This window comes from Enhydra lutris, unplaced genomic scaffold, assembly GCF_002288905.1.
Source record: "Enhydra lutris kenyoni isolate GAN:26980312 unplaced genomic scaffold, ASM228890v2 scaffoldscaffold86, whole genome shotgun sequence".
In the NCBI taxonomy this organism is placed as follows: Eukaryota; Metazoa; Chordata; class Mammalia; order Carnivora; family Mustelidae; genus Enhydra; species Enhydra lutris.
The window spans coordinates 4,043,608-4,061,305 of record NW_019154170.1 but is presented as its reverse complement, the minus strand read 5'-3'; the positions used below and the strand labels follow the sequence as shown (position 1 = coordinate 4,061,305).

The window sequence follows — 17,698 nt, the reverse complement described above, 5'->3', positions numbered from 1 at the left end:
AAGCAGGTTCCCCGCTGCACAGGGAGCCCGCTGCAGGGCTCGAACCCAGCACCCTGAGATCATGACCTGAGCCGAAGGCAGAGGCTTCACCCACAGAGCCCCCCAGGCGCCCCAGCCTTTAAGATCAATTTATGTAAGTTTGCTTTGTTTTGTTTTGTATTTAAAGAGCTGGTGAGGGACACCTGGGTGGCTCATTCAGTTGGGCTGTCCAGCGCTTGGTTTTGATTCAGATCACGATCTCAGGGTCGCGAGATCGCGCCCGGCATGGGGCTCCACGCTCTGCGGAGCATCTGCTTGAGATGCTCTCCCTCCCTCCCCCTGCCCTCCCCATGCTTACTCTCACTCCTGCGCTTGCTCGCTCTCTAAACAAACAAATAAACAAATAAAATCTTTTTAAAAAGCTGATTACAGGGACTTGAACAGATACCCATGCTCCCAGCAGCCCAAGCGTCCACAATGTGTCCATCCTCGTGGTGGAAGAGACACCGGCCGCAGCATGGATGGGCCCTGAAGACGCACGAACCGAGTGATTTGCCGGGAGCCCCCTCCCTGCCCCCTCCGGCAGGCTGTGCTCTCACCCTCTGCTTCTCCAGTGATGTCCCAGCTGGCAGGTTTGGGACCCCTGCCATGATGCCGATGGCGACCACATTCCCCCTGCACCACGGCTGGAAGCAAGTCAGAGAAGCGACCGTGGGGACTGCAGACGCACCAGCTGCTCTTCCCGCCCTGCCCTGGGCTGAGCTGCGTCCGCCCGGGCAGGGGGATGAACTCCAGGGGCAAGCGTGGCTCAGAAGGTGGGTGGCTGAGTTTAAGCCCCCCAGGGCCAGCCGGGAGCTGGACTGGGCTCTCCCCAGCCCCTTCCCTCCCCACACCAGTTCATTTTGGGTAGAAGCAAGAGGAAAATGCATCTTTAGCTCACAGGGTGCCTGCTGGGTTTAATTTTTGTCCTTTTTACCAACTCTCCTGGCACATCAGAGGCCCACAGGGCTTCGGGCGCCGTGCTCTAGTCTCCATGGAGACGGAACCTGTCTCCAGCCCCGCTCCACCAGCCGGTCCTGGGGCTGAGCCGAGAACCAGGGGCTGGGCGGAGAACCAGGGGCTGGGCAGGGCCGAGGGGTGGGATGCTGTAGGAGGACCCCTGACTCACCGCCACCCCTCCCCACCCCACCTCTGCCTCTCAGCCAACCCTGATGTCCTGCCCTTGTCCCTGATGTCCTGCTTCTGTCTGCGGTTGGACAGGGGGCTACTGGTGATGATTATGAAAACAGCCGTTCCCTGAGGGCTGAGAATGTCCCAGGCACTACACGAAGCCTCACCAGTTAGCTCACTGAGTCCATGCCAGGGACAGCCCCCTGTTCACTCCTTGGTGTCACTTGGCAAATAAGGAAACCAAGGCTTAGCCACCCGTAGTGTGAGGGAGATGGTGTGGGATCATGGGAAGTGGGTGGGCTCCAGAGTCAGGGGGCTGCGCTCAAATCCCAACCCTCTCTGTGTGACTGGACCTTTCCGAGCCTCAGTTTCCCCCTCTGTAGAGTGGGTATAGAAACAGTACTCCCCTCTTACGTTTGGTTGCTTTGAGGATTGTGCTGGGAGGGACCAGGGTGAGCTCACGTGGGGAGAAAGCTTAAGCGTGGGGGTGGGGGGGCTCCAAAAAACCCAGTCATCAAGATAAAGATTATTTTAATGCAATTTTAAAAAGTCTACACTGATGACCAGCAAATCCATAATTGAACAAAATGTCAACACTTTAAATAGAACCAGTGTTCCCGAGTTTCCCTTTTGGCTCAGCATGGCATTGTGACGGGTCCTGTCTTTGTTTTAAAACAGAATTTTTTATTTAAAATAAAAATAAAACAAATTAAAAATTAAAACCAGGACCAGTAACAGTGCCGTGCTGAGCAATGGGAAAATTCAGTAATACTAATTCTGTGTTTATTTAAAATTATGGTATCCTGTTCATTGTAATTTTTTGCATTTTGACCTTTTAAATAGCACATTAAGTGCTTTTTATTTATTTTTTTAGAAAGGCTTTTAAAAAAGATTTATGTATTCACTCTAGAGAGAGAGAGAGCTCGCAAGCAGGGGGAGGGGCAGAGGGAGAGAGAATTTCAAGCAGGGTACAGAGCCCGATGTGGGTCTCTATCCCAGGACCCTAAGATCATGACCTGAGCTGAGACCAAGAGTCAGATGCTTAACCAACTGAGCCACCCAGGAGCCCCTGCATTAAGTGTTTTTTAAAGATTTTTTTTTTAAGTAATCTCTACCCCCAACACGGGACTAGAACTCATGATCCCAAGATCAAGCATCCCATGTTTCACCGACCAAACACGTCTGTAAGCATCTGTTTATTTGCACCCACCCAAAGGGTTGTGTGGATTGGATGAGTTCCTACGTGTTGGGCACCTAGCATAAAGCCTGACACCTGGAAAGAGCTATATGGTTAATTAGTAAATAAGTATGTGGCATATTAGAATTAAGTTAAAAGGGTATGCATGCCATGGAGGAAAAAGCAAGCCAGAGAAAGGAGATGATGATGGCTGAATGATTTTAGATAAGACGGATAGAGAAAGTGGTGAGGATCCAACGAGTGAGCCCGCCATGCACCATGCCATGGGAGATGGCATTCCAGGAAAATGGCATAGCCCATGCAAAGGCCCTGGGGCAGACCGTACATGGCGTGCTGGAGGAAGAGAGGAGACCCATGTGACTGGGGCAGAGTAAACGAGGGAAAGAGAGGGAGGTGGGAGAGCAGGGAGTGGAGGGGTCAGGCCCTACAGGGGCTTTGGGGAGGATTTGGGCTTTAATTTGGGGACATCTTTGGAGAGTTTTAAGGTAGGATGACGGGATAGTCTCCGAGCAGTCGGACCCAATGTGTCAATATCCTTTGATATATTTTGAATGGTATGTGCACAGAGCAAGTGTGAGAAAAAATGTTAGTTCTGGTTGCTGTTGTTGGGGACACAGGGTTGCAGTCTCTTTTTGTTTGTTTGTTTTCTGTTTTTGTGTTGAGTGTTTGTGCGCGCACGGGTTTTGCCGCCGAAACCCTGGACGGGGATGGCTGTTTCTATCCAGTGACTTATAAACCTGAAGGTACTGAGCACAGTGCTCGGCACATGGTGTGAGCAGAGGGTGTCTTCTGGGTTTTGTCCCTGATGCTATCAGTACCTCCTATACTGCTACAGGCTCAGAAGGGCCAAGGACGGCCCGGTCAAGGCCAGGCAGGCACCCTGGAGAGCTGCGCGCCACGCTTAGTGGTTTTTCCTGTCCTTGGCCGCGGGAGGAGCGGCGCCCTGGAAGCCAAGTCCGCCCTGCCCTCGGTTTCCCCGCCCGCGCCGGGCGCCCGTCAACCGGCACGCGGGGGGCGGGGGGCGGGGGGCGCCGCCGCGGCGAGGCGCGCTCCGGCCGCCAGGGGCCGCTGCGGAGCCGCCCTTTTGTGGTCCTGATGCTGGAGCGAGCGGGCGCGCGGAGGAGGGAGGAGGGCGCGGGGACGGGGCGGGAGGGAGGCGGGAGGCGGCGTCCGTCGCTCCAGCTGCGAGTCCGCCCGCCGCCCGCCGCCCGCCGCCGCCGCCGCCGCCGCCGGCTCGGTCCCGCGCCCGCCGCCCGCCTGCGCCCGCCATGGCCCGCCTGACGGAGAGCGAGGCGCGCCGGCAGCAGCAGCAGCTCCTGCAGACGCGGCCCTCGCCCGTGGGCAGCAGCGGGCCCGAGCCCCCCGGGGGGCAGCCCGACGGCATGAAGGACCTGGACGCCATCAAGCTCTTCGTGGGCCAGATCCCGCGCAACCTGGACGAGAAGGACCTCAAGCCGCTCTTCGAGCAGTTCGGCCGCATCTACGAGCTCACGGTGCTCAAAGACCCCTACACGGGAATGCACAAAGGTGGGCGCCCCGGCCCCCTCCCCCCCCTCCCCCCCCCCCCCCCCCCCCCCCCCCTCCCTCCCTCCCCACCTTCCGGCATCCTCTCTCTCCCTCTCCCTCTCTCTTTCCTTTTCTCTCCTCTCCCATCTCCCTCTACCTCCCATCCTCTCCCCCCCCAAGCATCCTTCTCTCTCTCTCTGCCTCTCCCTCCCATTCCCCCTGGACCCCCACCCCTTCCTCCCTCCCTCACCCACTCTTTCCTGCCCCTTTGCTGGGGGAGCTGCCTGAACATCGCCCCCCCTCCCCGCCCCCCCACCCCATTCATTCGGCCTCCCCAGGCCCCGTCGGGAAAGTTTGCACCTCTGGACTCCATTGCTTTGGTCATTTTCACAAAGCCAGGCCAGTGGGGCAGGTCCGGCCAGCCGCAGGGAACACGGATGCCCAGGACCCCGGGCTAATCGGTAACTACAAAGAAAGCGGTGTGGGGGTATCAGGGAGCTGAGCGAGGCCGGGGTGGTGGTGGTGGTGGCGCCAGCCTCCCCAGCCTTGGGTGGTTAAAATGCTATGGCGTGCCCTCCCCTCTGCCCATCCTCTCTGTTTGGATCAGTGTCCCCCCTCCATTTCTCTGCCCTCCCTCTCCCTGCCTCCACCTTTGGCTCAAGTTAAAACTGGCCTAGCCTGTTAGCAATGTGTTGAGGTCTGAGGCCAAAGACGATGAGCCTGGACCGTCCATCTGGCAGAGCCCAGATCCCAGGGTGGACGGGGAGGCGTGGGCGACCTGGGAGCCCAGTGGGGGAGGCAGGAGGGGTGGGGAGGCCTGCCCACCTCCCTCCCACCTGATTCTCTCTCTGATGGGATGCTGGGAGGAGGTGCCGGGGGACTGTGGCCCCAGCCCTGGGCTCCAGTCGTGGGCCCGCTGTCTGAATTACGGTAGCTTTGACGGCTCTCCTGTAAAGATGTTGGCGACCGAGGGTGGGGACGGTGTAGGCTTTGTGCTGCGCAGCCCTGACAAGACCCTGGAGGTGCCTGGGGGACAGACCAGGGCCCAGGACCTATTTCAGACCCTGCTTGTCTCCGTCCTCCTCTCTGTTGCAGGCCTGGGAAGCATGAATACATGTTTGTTGGATGGAAGGAAGGAAGGAAGGATGGATGGAGGGATGGATGGATCAGACCGGGCAGGCCATGGGGAGAGTCTGGTGGGATGGAGCGAGGGCCTATCACTGTAGCTAGACCCTCCAGCTGGTATCTTAGGGGAGAAAAGAAGCCCCTCCCATCCCCCACCTTTTTTCAAATCCAACCATCACCAAAAAAAAAAAAAAAAGAAAGAAAAGAAAAGAAAAAAAAAATCAGGCTTGGAAAATCCAATTCTTCTATGTGAACTAGGGGGGTGGGGGGTTTCCATTCATCCATGAGTCACGCTCAGGGGTCCACGGCTGCGTGAGGGCTCTTTCCTCAAGCCCCTACCCTGAGTATGCCTGGAGGGCCCATTTCTAGAAAGATTCTTTTGGAGGCTGGAGGGGGTGTCTGCACGGCCCCCAAATGTTGGGCTGAGAGGCTGTCGGTGAGCTCTGGATCGAGGAAGCCTACAGGGAGCTGGAGATGGCCACGCGGGGTGATCCTTCCTTTCTTTCCCCTTTTCTCATTTTTTAAGTCTCCCCTGGCGCCCCCCTCCCCCCCCTTGGCCAGGAAGAAAAGAGAGACTGTGGCCGGAGCCTCAGTTTCCCCCACTGTCACAGAGCAAGACCCCTTGAATGTGCGGTTATGTTTTTCTGGCTGGAAATTCTTGGATTAGGGACACCTCAGGGGCTTTCTCAGGTGGGGGAAAATTAGGAAACAGTGTGTCACCTGACAGACACCTGCCTGTCACCCTCCACGTCCCAAGGGTCCTGGATGGAGGGCCTGTGGCTTGGGCAGGGGGCCTGTCCTCACATCCACCCCCCGATGCCCGCGGGTCAAGGATGGATCTCTTTCCTGATCCCACCTGTGCTGGGCCTGGCTGGGCCTCGCCTGTGGGAACGGGCTGGGGGGCGGGGCTAGCTGGAGGTGAGGGGTCTCGAGGACCGACAGTGTTTGGGGCTCTGCTGGGGGACCTGTGGCCCGTGGCTGCCCCTCTCTGGGTCTCAGCCAAAGGGAGTGATGAATGGGAAATGGGGGTGATCTGGTTTAGTTCCTGGGGAGACAACAGGGTACAGGACACCTGCTGTCCGTGCTGAGAGTAGTGGGGTTGGGGGTGTGGTCCTGGGGGAGGGGAGAAGGGAGGGGAATCCTCCCCACATCCCTGCCCAGAGCCTTCTGGGCTCCTGAATGCTAGGGGATCCCATGACGAGGGGCAGCAGGGGTCCTGGAGGGCCAGAGAGGGTGAAGTGGGTCACCGTGCCACCGGCTCCCCATGCAGCAAGGGCCACCCAGTGTCGTCCTCGTCACCCTCGTTCTAAGGGTCATCTCATCCTTAACTGTCATACCTGGGGCCGGTTCAGCGCCCGCTGAAGGGGTCACCCCTGAGGTGGGCTGTGAGCATTAGCACCTTTCACGTGGAAGGGAAACTGAGGCTCGGAGGGGCCGGGACTGGGTCTTGAGGACCAAGCGGAGCTGGATCCCCCGCTGTCCCCCACCTGTCTCCCTCCAGCCCAGGGAATACAAAAGTCTGTCTGTGTGATGGAGAGGTGACAGGTTCCCCCAAGCCAAGTCAGGGCCCTCCAAGATGGTGTTGGGGAGGGAAGGGGCTGTGACGGGAGGCAGGATGCCTCAGGGATAGTGTGTTGGGTCCCCTGCTGAGACCAAGGGATGGTCCAGCCAGGCCTGGGGCTCTGGGAATATGGCAGGGGAGGGGGAGGATGGGAAGGACACAGTCCTCAGAAGGAGGGCAGGCCCTTGGGCGCTGGCTTGTTTTGTTTTTAAGAGAGAAAGGGATGGAGACAGAGAGACAGAAAAACAGATTCAGAGACAGAAGAGACAGAAGGAGAGACAGAGACTGAGAGGAACAGGGGAAGGGGAGGACCCCCCCCCACACACACACAGCCAGGGAGAGGCGGGGGAGGCAGGGAGAACCAAGGAGAAGGGGCAGCGTGGAGGGAGCAAGGCCGCTTCTCCACTCAGACCTGTGCCTCACCAAGAGCTCAGGCCAGGAGCAGGGTGTGGGGGGGGGTGGGTGGGTGTTCCCACTGGCCAGTGTCCCCATGTCCCCCCACCAGGTCCCAGCCAGGGGACGGCTCCCTCAGAGGGGGCTCACAGAGGTGCCTGGTGTGGCCACGTGGTCCCTCTCTCCCGAGGGGAGCCAAGCATCAATGCCCACCCTGCCCCGGTGTCCCCCCCACCCCCCCCTCCGCCATAGGGCTCGGCCGAAGGCCCCCCATTTATGGTAATCGTATATGCATTTGCATGTTAATGACAATATTTATCTTAAAGCGGAGGTTGCGAGGAGGGCTGCTGCAGGTGGGGGGGCCGGGTGGAGGCCTGTGGTTTCCATGGGAGCACCAGCTGCTGGGATGGTGGCAGGAGGGGCAGCTGGAGCACACTGAGCTCTGAGGCGTGAGAGCCCAGCCCCGGGAGACGGAGGGCTGCCTGGTGGGGGCGCCGAGGGAGGAGATGGTGAGGTGAGAATGGCCGCATGGGGGTGCTGGGGGCCAGAGTCAGAGCTAGGCATGCCCCGCCTCTGTGCCTCAGTTTCCCCAGCCACCCATTCTTCCCTGATTTAACAGGCTTTTAGGAGGCCCTCGGGGCCTTTCAGGCTGTGAATGTGGCATCACTTCTGCCCTCCTTCAGGCAGAGAGCCTTGACTGAGCACCGACTGTGTGCCGCGTTTGTGGGGACTTGGGAATCTGCGGGAACGGGAATCGGTCTGGGATTCACGATGGAGTGAATGAGACCCATGTCTCCATCAATCCATATAACCAACATTTACTGAGCACCAGGCCCCGTTCTAGACCCAGGATACGATGTCGAACAACACAGAAATGTCCCCCAAGACCTGACCTGCCTTCAAATCCCAGCCTGGCAGGAGGACACAGTGAGGAACGAGGAGGTCAAAGGCATTGCTGTTAGGGTTGTGATGGTGGAAACACACGCCTCCAGGGACAACCCAGAGGAGCCCTGGTTCCTGCAGGTATGGAGACCAGGAGGGCTTCCTGGAGGAGGTGGTCAGTGTGAAAGAGCCGTTCCAAACTTGGCCTTGAGATGAGTCTGGTTTCTGTGCATCTCACCGGCTGACCGTGTTGCCACCTACAGGAATGGGAGAGCTGCGGCGCTTTCCATCTCAGAGGGCGGGGATGGTGAGGACCAGAATGGTAGGCAGTTAAGCCTTTTGGCACCGGGCTGGGCTCATCATGTGACCAAGCTGACATCATGTGAGAAGGATCTGTTGAAGGGGACAGGTGTTCCTGGCACAGAGAATAGCATGTGCAAAGGCCCAGAGCAGTGTTAACTCTGGAAACTTCTGGTGGGAGAGGGGCTGAGGTTTTGCCCTGGTGGGGACAGGAGGAAGGGGTCCTCGGAGTCCCAGTGTCCCCTTCTGACATGGGACTTATCTAGCAGGGCTCTTCCGAGAGGCTCTGGCATTGGGGGTGGGCCCAGGAGCTGTGTCTGGCATGGGCTCATGTCTCTCTCTCTCACCCCTGACCTTGGCAGATGAGAACCTGGCCATCAGGGACGCTCAGGAAGGCCGCACTCACTCAGGTGCCCGTTCGTTCATTCATTCATTCATTCATCCGGCCAACACTTCCCGAAAACCTCCGGGGCCTTGTCTCGTCCTGGGTGAGGCAGGATGAAGGCCCTCTAACGCCAGGACAGAGCTGGCCGTGAGCGTCTAGAGCCGATGGTCAGGGCCAGGGCAGAGACAGGGAAGCAGCGTGGGGGGAACGGGACAGGGAATCGGGGGCTCTGCCTGTGGACTCCGGCTGCACAGAGGAGGGCTTTAGGGTCTTTGAAAGACGAATAGGAGTTGGTGCGGTGGGGAAACATCTCATTTGTTCATTCACAGAAGCGCTTACTGTGTCCCAGGCCCAGCGATGCGTGTGAGACACAGCAGAGAGTGCGCTGGGCAGCCGTCCCTGCCCTCGTGCCCGTGCGCAGAGGCAGCCGGGTTTACAGAGGCCTGGGTGCGTGGAGAACAGAAAGCATTAGGTGAGACATGGGAGATGAGGCCAGAGAGTCAGCAAGGGCCTGCAGGGCCTGTGATCCCAGACGGAGGGCACTGGGGAGCCATGGACAAGTGTAGAGCAGGGGAGGAAGTCGGACTTGCGTGGAAAGGGCGCCTCATGTGTCTTTACCAGCCGTCGCCGGCCTCTTTCTGGCCTCACAGCCTCTTCAGGATATGCTTACTTCCTACGCACCTGGATGAAAAGAGAGGAAGCTTCCCCGTGGGGTGGACCCACACTGTGGGGGAAGAGGAGTGCAAAGAAGCAGACTCTCGTCCTCAGAAAAATCAAGCTCCCCTCCCCCACACGGGTCACATGAGGAACTGGGGCTCGGAGAGCGGTAGCACTCAGCCCCAAGTCACATAGCAATGTATCGAGGCCTCACAACCTCCCGGACTGAGGCTTGACCCACTTTGGAAGAGGAGGGAAGGCAGCAGAGACAGAGGTGTGAGTGTGGAGATGAAGACTCAAGGTAAAGGTCATCGAGGGAGGCTGGCGGTCCTTGGGCCAAAGACAACCAGTGACAGAGGAAGGGGCTACTAGGTTTGAAAGACACTGACCTAGCAATGTCCTGTTGGCCTGGGGTCCTGGGGGTCGCCACTAATACATGTGCTCTAGGAGGGCAAGGACTGTGTCTTATTCGCTGTTTGGAAGTAAACATGTGGATAGATGAGGGCATGGGGGAGTGAGAGGATGGGAAGGTGGGGAGTGGGCGGGTCCAGGCGGGTAGGCTGGCTGCGATACAGATAGATGGACAGGTCAGTGAGTAGTTTGGCCCAGGCATGGATGGATGGATGGGTGGATGGATGGATGGATGACAATTTGTTGGCGGATGTGTGAGTGGATTGGTAGATGAAAGAACAGGTAGGTGAGTGGAAGCCTGAATGGACTGATGGATGGGTGTGTGGGTGGATGGATAGATGGACGGACAGATGATGGATGGATGGATGGTTGGATGGGTGGATGGATGGATGTGTGGGTGGATGGATGGATGGATGAGTAGATGGGTAGGTGGTAGATGGAAGGACGGATGGGTAGACAGATGATGGGTGGGTGGATGGATGGATGGGTGGATGCGTGTGTGGACGATGGATACCTCCCCAGCATTTACCACCTTCTTCCTCACATGATGGGTGGGGATGACCCGTCAGGTTTGCAGTCGGACAGGCTTGGTTTCTGTTCCTGTCTCTGCTTTGTTGCTTCTGGGGGATCTTAGACAAGCCACCTCACCTTTTCTGGGCCGTAGCTTCCTCGTTTGTAAAAGAGAAGGGATATTGACAGCTGTCTTCCAGACTAGGTTGTAGAAATTAGAGTTCACTTGTATCATGTGATTAGTATAATGACTCTGAGTGATGTCCTTCATATTGTAGCGGTCCTCGATACAGGGCCAGGTGGTCGTATGGTCAACAATTGTCTGTCAAGTCTCTAGTATGTGTCAGGCACTGAGTTGGGCTCTGGGGATGCAAAGCAATCCCAGGCAGAGGAGGGACTGATAACAAATGGGGAAACAAATCAGTAAGATTTAGACTGGACTGAGCTGCCATGAAGGAGCTAAAGTAGGATGTGTGTTGGAGGTGACAGCGTGCCTTGCCTCCCTTGCCTCTCATCTGAATGACAGATGAGAAAGCTGTGGTTCTGAAGCCAAGCGAAAGGCATTCCAGGACCAGAAACAGCACATGCAAAGGCCCTGAGTTTGACCTGTTGGAGGAGAAGCGAGAAGGCCTACGTGGCTGGGGCAGAGAGAGTGAGGGGAGGGAGGGAGGAGGGGTCAGGGCCAGTTGCGCAGGGATGGACTGTGGGCCTGTGGACCCTGGGAAGGATGGGTTTTACCCTGAGCGAGGTGGGAGCCCTTGAAGGCGGTGAGCAGGGAAAAGACAGGGTCCCTTAGGGAGCTCAGAACCTGCATTTTCCAGATGGGATAACTAAGGCAGAGAGGGTCTTGGAGAGCAGATAGAGCTTTCTGTCAGCATTGTCGTTGCCCCAGCCCCTCTGAGGGCCTCCTGAGGATGGCTGATTGCCCGGCGGCAGGTCAGGATAAACATGGGAAAGCTGCGAGAGGGCGTCCTTGTCCCTGGCCCTCTGCTTGGGGGAAGGAGCAGGTGAGGGACCCCCATTGCGGCTGGGGGGGCCCAGAGCAACCTCGCCACAGGGGGAGATGGAGGCCCAGGGAGGGGAGGAGACCTCCCTGAGGACCCACACACGGTCGGGGCTGCGGGCTCATCTCTTCACCCCCGACCTCCCCCACTCTGTGTCCACGGGGAGCCCATGGCTCTGGGAGTTGGACAGACGTCTGTGCGGGCCCTAAGGGGTGGTGGTGTGTGCTGGGGGCGGGCGGAGCGGACGAGCTGGGGTTGAAGGTGCTGCGGAAACGCGTGCCAGCCGCACAAGGAGGCACCAGCCCGCACGCCCCGGGACAGCTGTTTGAAAACAGAGCAGACAGGAGTGACCGCGAGGATGTGGAGAGACCGGAGCCCTCACGCACGGCTGGGGGATCGTGCTGGGGCGGTGCTGGGGAAGACGGTCTGGCAGTTCCTCAAAACACTGACACCCGTTGCCGTATGAGCCAACAGCTCGCACAGACCCAGAAGGACTGAAGGTCTCCGAGAGCTGTTTGCACACGGGTGTTCCCAGCACAGCTCATGGCGGCCAAATGTGCAAAACAGCCCATGTCCGCTGATGGATGAACTGATACACGCGGCGCAGTCGTCCCCACTCGGGAACACGGTCCAGCCTCAGGAAGGAGGGGACCCTCACCCCTGCCACGATGCGGAGGGACCCCGAGGACACGGGACTCAATGAAAGGAACCAGACCCAGAAGGACCCGTCCCACAGGACCCCACTCCCAGGAGAGCCCCAGAGGAGTCCCGTCCACAGGGACAAAGAGGAGGGGGTGGGGGCCGGGGCTGGGGCAGGGGTGGTGTGTCCGTGCTTTGTGGGGACAGAGTCTCCATGTGGGGAGATGGAAGGCTCTGGAGCTGGAGGTTGGGGGTGGTCGCAGGACGGGGTGAGTGTGCGCTTAGACATGGTTAAGACGGTAAAGTTATGCTATGTGTATTCTACAGTGATTTGGGGGGAAACAGCATAGAGGAGAGCAGGGCTATGGGGGAGGGGCTGGAATTCCAGGGTCAGGCACCCTAGGCCTGGAGGCTGTGTGTCTGGGGAGTTACAAGTGGATCGGGGAGAAGGGCAGCGGAGGGAATAAGAGAAGAGTCTGGAAGGCAGCAGCGGCGAGGCGGGAAGGGCTGCAAAGGCGGGTAATCTTGGCTTTAACCTGAAGGTCCCGGGGAGACATAGTTAAAGGGTCAAATCATCAGCTCTCAGTGGGGGAGGTGAGGAAGAGGAAGGGATCTAGCAAAGTGGTTCTCACCTGAGACAGTGGTGCCCCCAGGGGACACCGGGTGATGCTCAGGATGTCTGTGGTTGTCACAACTGGTGGTGCTCCTGGCGTCCAGTGGGTGGGGACCAGGGATGCTGCTCAGCGCCCCCACAGAGTCTGGGATGGCCCTTTTCCAGAGTGACCAGAGTCCTCTCTGCAGCCCCCAAGACCCTGTATGACCTGCCCTGCCCCACCTTGCCCTCCCCGCCTCCCTCTCTCCCCCTCACCCACTCTGCTCCAGACACACAGGCCTCCTTGCCTTTTGTCCAATGCACCAAGCCAGTCCTGCCCCAGGGCCTTTGCATGAGCCATCCCTGTTACCCGGGATGCTGTTCTCCCAAAGCTCTGCAGGGCTCCTCTATCTCTTCCTCCAGGTCCGGGCTCAGAGGTCACCTCCTTGATGAAGGCTCCTCCCCTTCCTCGCATCCGCCTTCCTCTTGCCTTTCAACCCTCACCTTCTTGGGGCCGCCTCCCCGCAGACGTGATTTATAAGCACAGCCACCCTCCAGCACCCCAAACCCTGCCTCCCTGCTTTCCTCTTTTCCCTGTGAAAATGAAGACTTCTGACATAACGCAGATCATAGATTTTGCTTCTTACATGATTTTGCCTTTCTCCACCACCCCGCCCCGAGACTGCAAACTCCATTAGGACGGAGTTTTTTGCCTTTTGTGTTCTCTGCTATGTCCCCCGGGCCTAGAATTGTGCCTGGAACATAGCAGGTGGGAAAATGGATGGCTGGGTGGACGGATGGATGGACAGGTGGGTGGGTGGGTGTACGGATGGAGGGACCAGTGGCATAGCAGTGGGGACAGTCTGTGAGAGAAATCAAGACAGCTGCGGGCAGGAGACTGGGGGTGTGTGTCCTGTCGAGCCTGGGAAGCCCCACTGCGTAAGTCTGGGGCATAGGAGAAGTCAGCAGTGGCAGCTAAGGAGTCGAGGTAGGGAGGGGGGAGGTGCCCCTGAGCTGGTGCACTGGCCAGAGGGGTCCAGGAGCTCGAGCCAATGAGTTTGTGAGTGAGGGGAGGGGTGATGGATACAGGAGGGAGCCTGCCAGCCCCGCTCTTGTCAGCAAGTGGGGACAGCTTGGGGCTGAGAGGATGGAGGGGAGCAGAGAGGGCGTCCAGGGCAGGTGGCTGGTGGAGGGTGGCCCCACAGCACGGGGGAGTGTCTTCTGTAATTCTTAGTGGAGCCTCAGAGAAGTTAAGTGACCTAAGATCACACAGCGGTGAGCGGCCCCGGGCCGGGCTAGATCACAAAGCCAAGGTTAAAGACCAAGAACATGGGGCACCTGGGGGGCAGGGGCTTGGGGGTCCAAGGGATTTGGGAGGAGGGTTCGCACAACTAGCTGTGGTGGCGTCCTTGCTGGCGAGGGAAGCAGGAGATGCTGGTGATCAGCAGTGAACAAGGGAGTCTTTCCGTCGTCTGTTTCCGCTGTATAGCTGGTGCATAATAGGTGCTCAGGAAATGTTGAATAAGTCCGTGCCACGCATGTTAAGAAAGGGGAGGGATGAAAACGATCAAATGTCCCTGCCCTCGAAGAGTTGCCTTGATATCAGCAGGTCAGCTTGAAAATGCAAGCATTCAGCCAACAAGTGTCCATTGAGCACCTACTGTGTGCCGGGTGATATCTAAGTCCCACCCCCCCGCCCCCGAATCAAACATGTAAAAACCTACAAAAGGCCTCTGTGAGTACCTCTTTTTGGTAACTGAAGGAAACCTGAAGGGGATTTTTGTTTTTATGCACTGGTTTTGCAGGGAGCTGTCCCAGAGGCAATGCTCCCCCCTCCCCCACCCCGGCAGCGAGCGCCGCCCCACCGGGCTCCTTCCCCAGGACCATGCTGGGCATCCACGCATCAGTGTCCAGGGCTCCGAATTGTGTGAGCATCTGTGCGTTATCTCAATTCATTCTGTGCATCCATTAGCGAGATGTGTCCTGAAGTATCTGAAAAGCCTAAGAGGTTATTTTTTGAGTCTGGGAATGTTCAAGAAGTTTTCCATGTAAATTAATGGTGGTTGCTTCCTTGCTGTATGCCATTTAGGCTGTCAGAAGGTTTTGCAGGAACGCTCAACTTCTGGATAGTGAGGGAAACCTGTGTGCGTCATGCAGATGGTGATGAGGGCACCGGAAAAATAGAGCTGGGGGAGGGGGCGATGGGGGGCCGTAACCTTACACATGGTGCTCAAAGGAGGCCTCACTAAGGAGGTGACATTTGAGGCACGATCTGAAGGGAGGGAATGAACTGTGCAGAGATCTGGCAGAGTGCGTTCTGGAATAGCCCGTGCAAAGGTCCTGGGGCAGGAGGGCCTGGCGTGTCAGAGGAGCAGAGGAGGTGTGTGTGTCTGGGGCAGAGCGGGCTAGGGGGAGAGAGGGAGGAGGGGAGGACAGGGAGGGGACAAAGCAGGTCATGTGGGGTCTTAGGGACTGCGTGGGGAGTACTTGGGCTTGTACCCCAGGAAGGTAGGAGCCCTGGAGGGCTGTGGGCTGAGGCAGTGCTCACAGGCGCCCTCTGGTGGCCCCCTGGAGGAGGGCCTGTTGTGGGGTGGAGGGCGGCAGCGGTGCCCTCAGGGAGACCGGGTGAAGGGGCCCCCAGCAGGTCCAGGAGGGCGTCGATGGGTGCTCGATCAGCATGGAGGCCGTGAGCTGCGGCCAAATTCTGCTGAGCACACAGCATGCTGGGCCCAGGGCTGGGCCCTGGGGACATGTCGGTGGCCAGCTCACCTGGTTCCCACACTCAGCTCAGGGACTCCCAATCCAGTGGGACAGTAACTCCTGATGGGCAGTTAGAGACCCACACAGGCTGGAGAGAGCTACAGGGGTGCCTGACCCCCACCTCTGGAAGGGACACTGGGACTGGGCTGCGGGGGTGGAGGAGGAAGAATGGGGACAGAGATGAAGGTGGGGGTGTGCGGACCAGGGCGTGGCGAGCTCCAGGGTGGTGGCTGAGAGCCAGAGCTCGGGGTGCCGGGGGACGCGGCCAGTTCCCAGACCTGCCCGGCTCCCCAGAAATGACTGAAATCCTACACTTAGGCATGAAAATATCCACCATGACTACTAAGAAGGGAAAAAGCTTTAAAAAAACAGTTTTTGTTTAGACCACTCAAGTAGTCCCCCTCACTCTGGGATTTTCTGAAACTTCAGAAGCCCTTTGCCTACCCCTAGGTTGGATTCAGTTCTAGGCCTTGTTTGTGACTTGCTGTGTGACCTCAGGAAAATTGCTAAGCCTCTCTGATCTGGGTTTAATGCATCTGTAACATGCGATACAGATACCCGCCAGTTTAGAAGGAGGGTTCCACCTGAGGCCGTGGCGTCTGACCCAGGGCTTGGCTCTGCTCAGTGGGTACTGCCTTGCTGGGCCATTTGGGGGACTTTTAGCCAGTCCTGGGGGGGCGGCTGGTCCTTCCCCTGATGTCCCCCAAGCCCCCAGTTGGGTCTGAGGACCCAAACCAGATTCTGCATCTTTCTTCCAAACTACTCTTCCTACTGGGTCTCCATCTCTGTGAGCCTCCTGGGGCGTTGGTCATAAATGACCACAAACTTGGCTTGAAACAGTGGACTTCTCGCCCAGTCCTCGAGGCCAGGGTCCGAGATCAAGGGGCTGTGCTCCCTCCTGAGGCTCAGGGGGACAGCTTTTCCTGCCTCCTTCAGCTTCCAGGGGCTCCAGGCTCCCCTTAGCTTTTGGCCGCGTCCCTCCATCTGTGCCTCTGTCTTCACGCGGTGTCTCCTCTCTCTGTGTCTCCTCTTGTCTCTTACAAGGACATTTGTCATCGGATCTGGGGTCCACCTTGTTATCCAGGATGGATCTCATCTCAGGATCTCTAATTACATGGACACAGTCCCTTTTTCCAAATGAGGTCCCATGCACAGCGTCTGGGACGTACGCTATCTTTCCTGGAGGGCCACCATACAATCTGCTGCACCCTCCCAGGGATGGCCCTGGCCTTCCGCCTTACCTCCACACCCAGCCCCTTGCCCCCCAGAGACACCCTCGGAGTGTCCCACCCATCTTTCCTCTCTGCCTCCAAGGCCCCAGCTCAGTCTTCGCCTCCTCTGACCTTTAGCCTCTGGCCTGTGCTCCAGTCCCTCCTCCAGGCTGGTCCCAGATCTTCCCAGCACACAACCCTGTGCCCTCCCCTGCGCACACATCTTCTGGGGCTCCCCACTGCCTTCAACTCAGTTCATTCTCCTCACCTGCTGCTCAAAGTCCTTGGGGCCCTGTTTATGCTCCCTGCCCCCCAGCAGCGTCTCTCGACACCTGCCACACAACCCAGCCTGCTCCCTACACCCTCAATGCCAGACAGAGCCATCCCCAGTCCTCTGGGCTTCCCCTAGCCCTTTGTCCCAACCTCTGCTGCCCCAGGCTGACCACACATACCTCTTCCCAACCTCCGAGTCTTAGGATTGCCCGTTAATGAGGACATTGTCCCCAGAGCCCAGGGTGAACAGAGACCGGTGCTACAGAGGGACCATGGCCACCTTTGCCCCCCGCGGCAGTATCTCCCGGGCTGGATAGAGGAGTGTCCTTGTGGGCTGTGGGGAGAGCCCTGGGCAATGGGGTCATGCAGATACAGATGTTATCTTTTCATAGATGCTCTTAAGGCCACGTTTGTCTTAACGTATCCAAGGTTTTGAGTGAATTTCAGGGAAGATGGCAGAATTGGGAGCCCCTGCCACTCCACATACACACCCTGGAGATCAAAGCCTCTCCGTGCAGTGGATGGGAGTGAAACCCGGGACGTCAGATGCCCCGGGCTCCAACTCCAACTCTGCCCTTCCCTGCTGTGTGTCTTCGGCAAGCCTCCCCACCCGCTCCCCCACACTACTGCGTGTAACCCGCCCTGCCGGGTTCCTGCAAGGAGGGGAGGGGGCGAGGGGGGTGGAGCCCAGCCCCAGGAGAGTGACCACCCTGTCCCGGTGCTCTGTGAGGGAGTCATTGTCTCCACTACTACTGTCTTTATAAGAGGGAGAAGATAGAGGTCGAGGAGGAACAGACTGGGGTTAGTCCTCTGGGTTTCTGATCGGGCCTCTGGCCCCGTCACTGTGTTAACCTGGTGGCTGCTGTCTGAGTTTCCTTACCTGAAAAACGGAAATAATCATAAATAAAATACCGGGTCCCCTAGGTGGCTCAGTCGGTTGAGCGTCTGACTCTTGGTTTCAGCTCAGGTCGTGATCTCAGGGTCGTGGGATCGAGCCCCATGTCGGGCTCCATGCTCAGCAGGAAGTCTGCTTGGGATTCTTTCTCCCTCTGCCCCTCCCCCACCCCATGCTCACTCTCTCTAAATAAATAAACCTTTAAAATAATAATAATAATAATAAAAATAAACACAACAATGCAGTT

At 58.0% G+C, this 17,698-nt stretch overlaps 1 protein-coding gene across 1 annotated transcript in view; it reads left to right on the top strand.

Annotated features, from left to right (window-relative positions):
* The first annotated feature begins 3,615 nt into the window (after positions 1-3,615).
* The window catches only part of LOC111161698 (CUGBP Elav-like family member 5), a 47,122-nt gene continuing 33,039 nt past the window's right edge, over positions 3,616-17,698 (top strand). The window contains exon 1 of the mRNA XM_022525528.1: positions 3,616-3,874. Coding sequence (XP_022381236.1) covers positions 3,616-3,874 — 259 coding nt within the window. The remainder of the gene's footprint in view (positions 3,875-17,698) is intronic.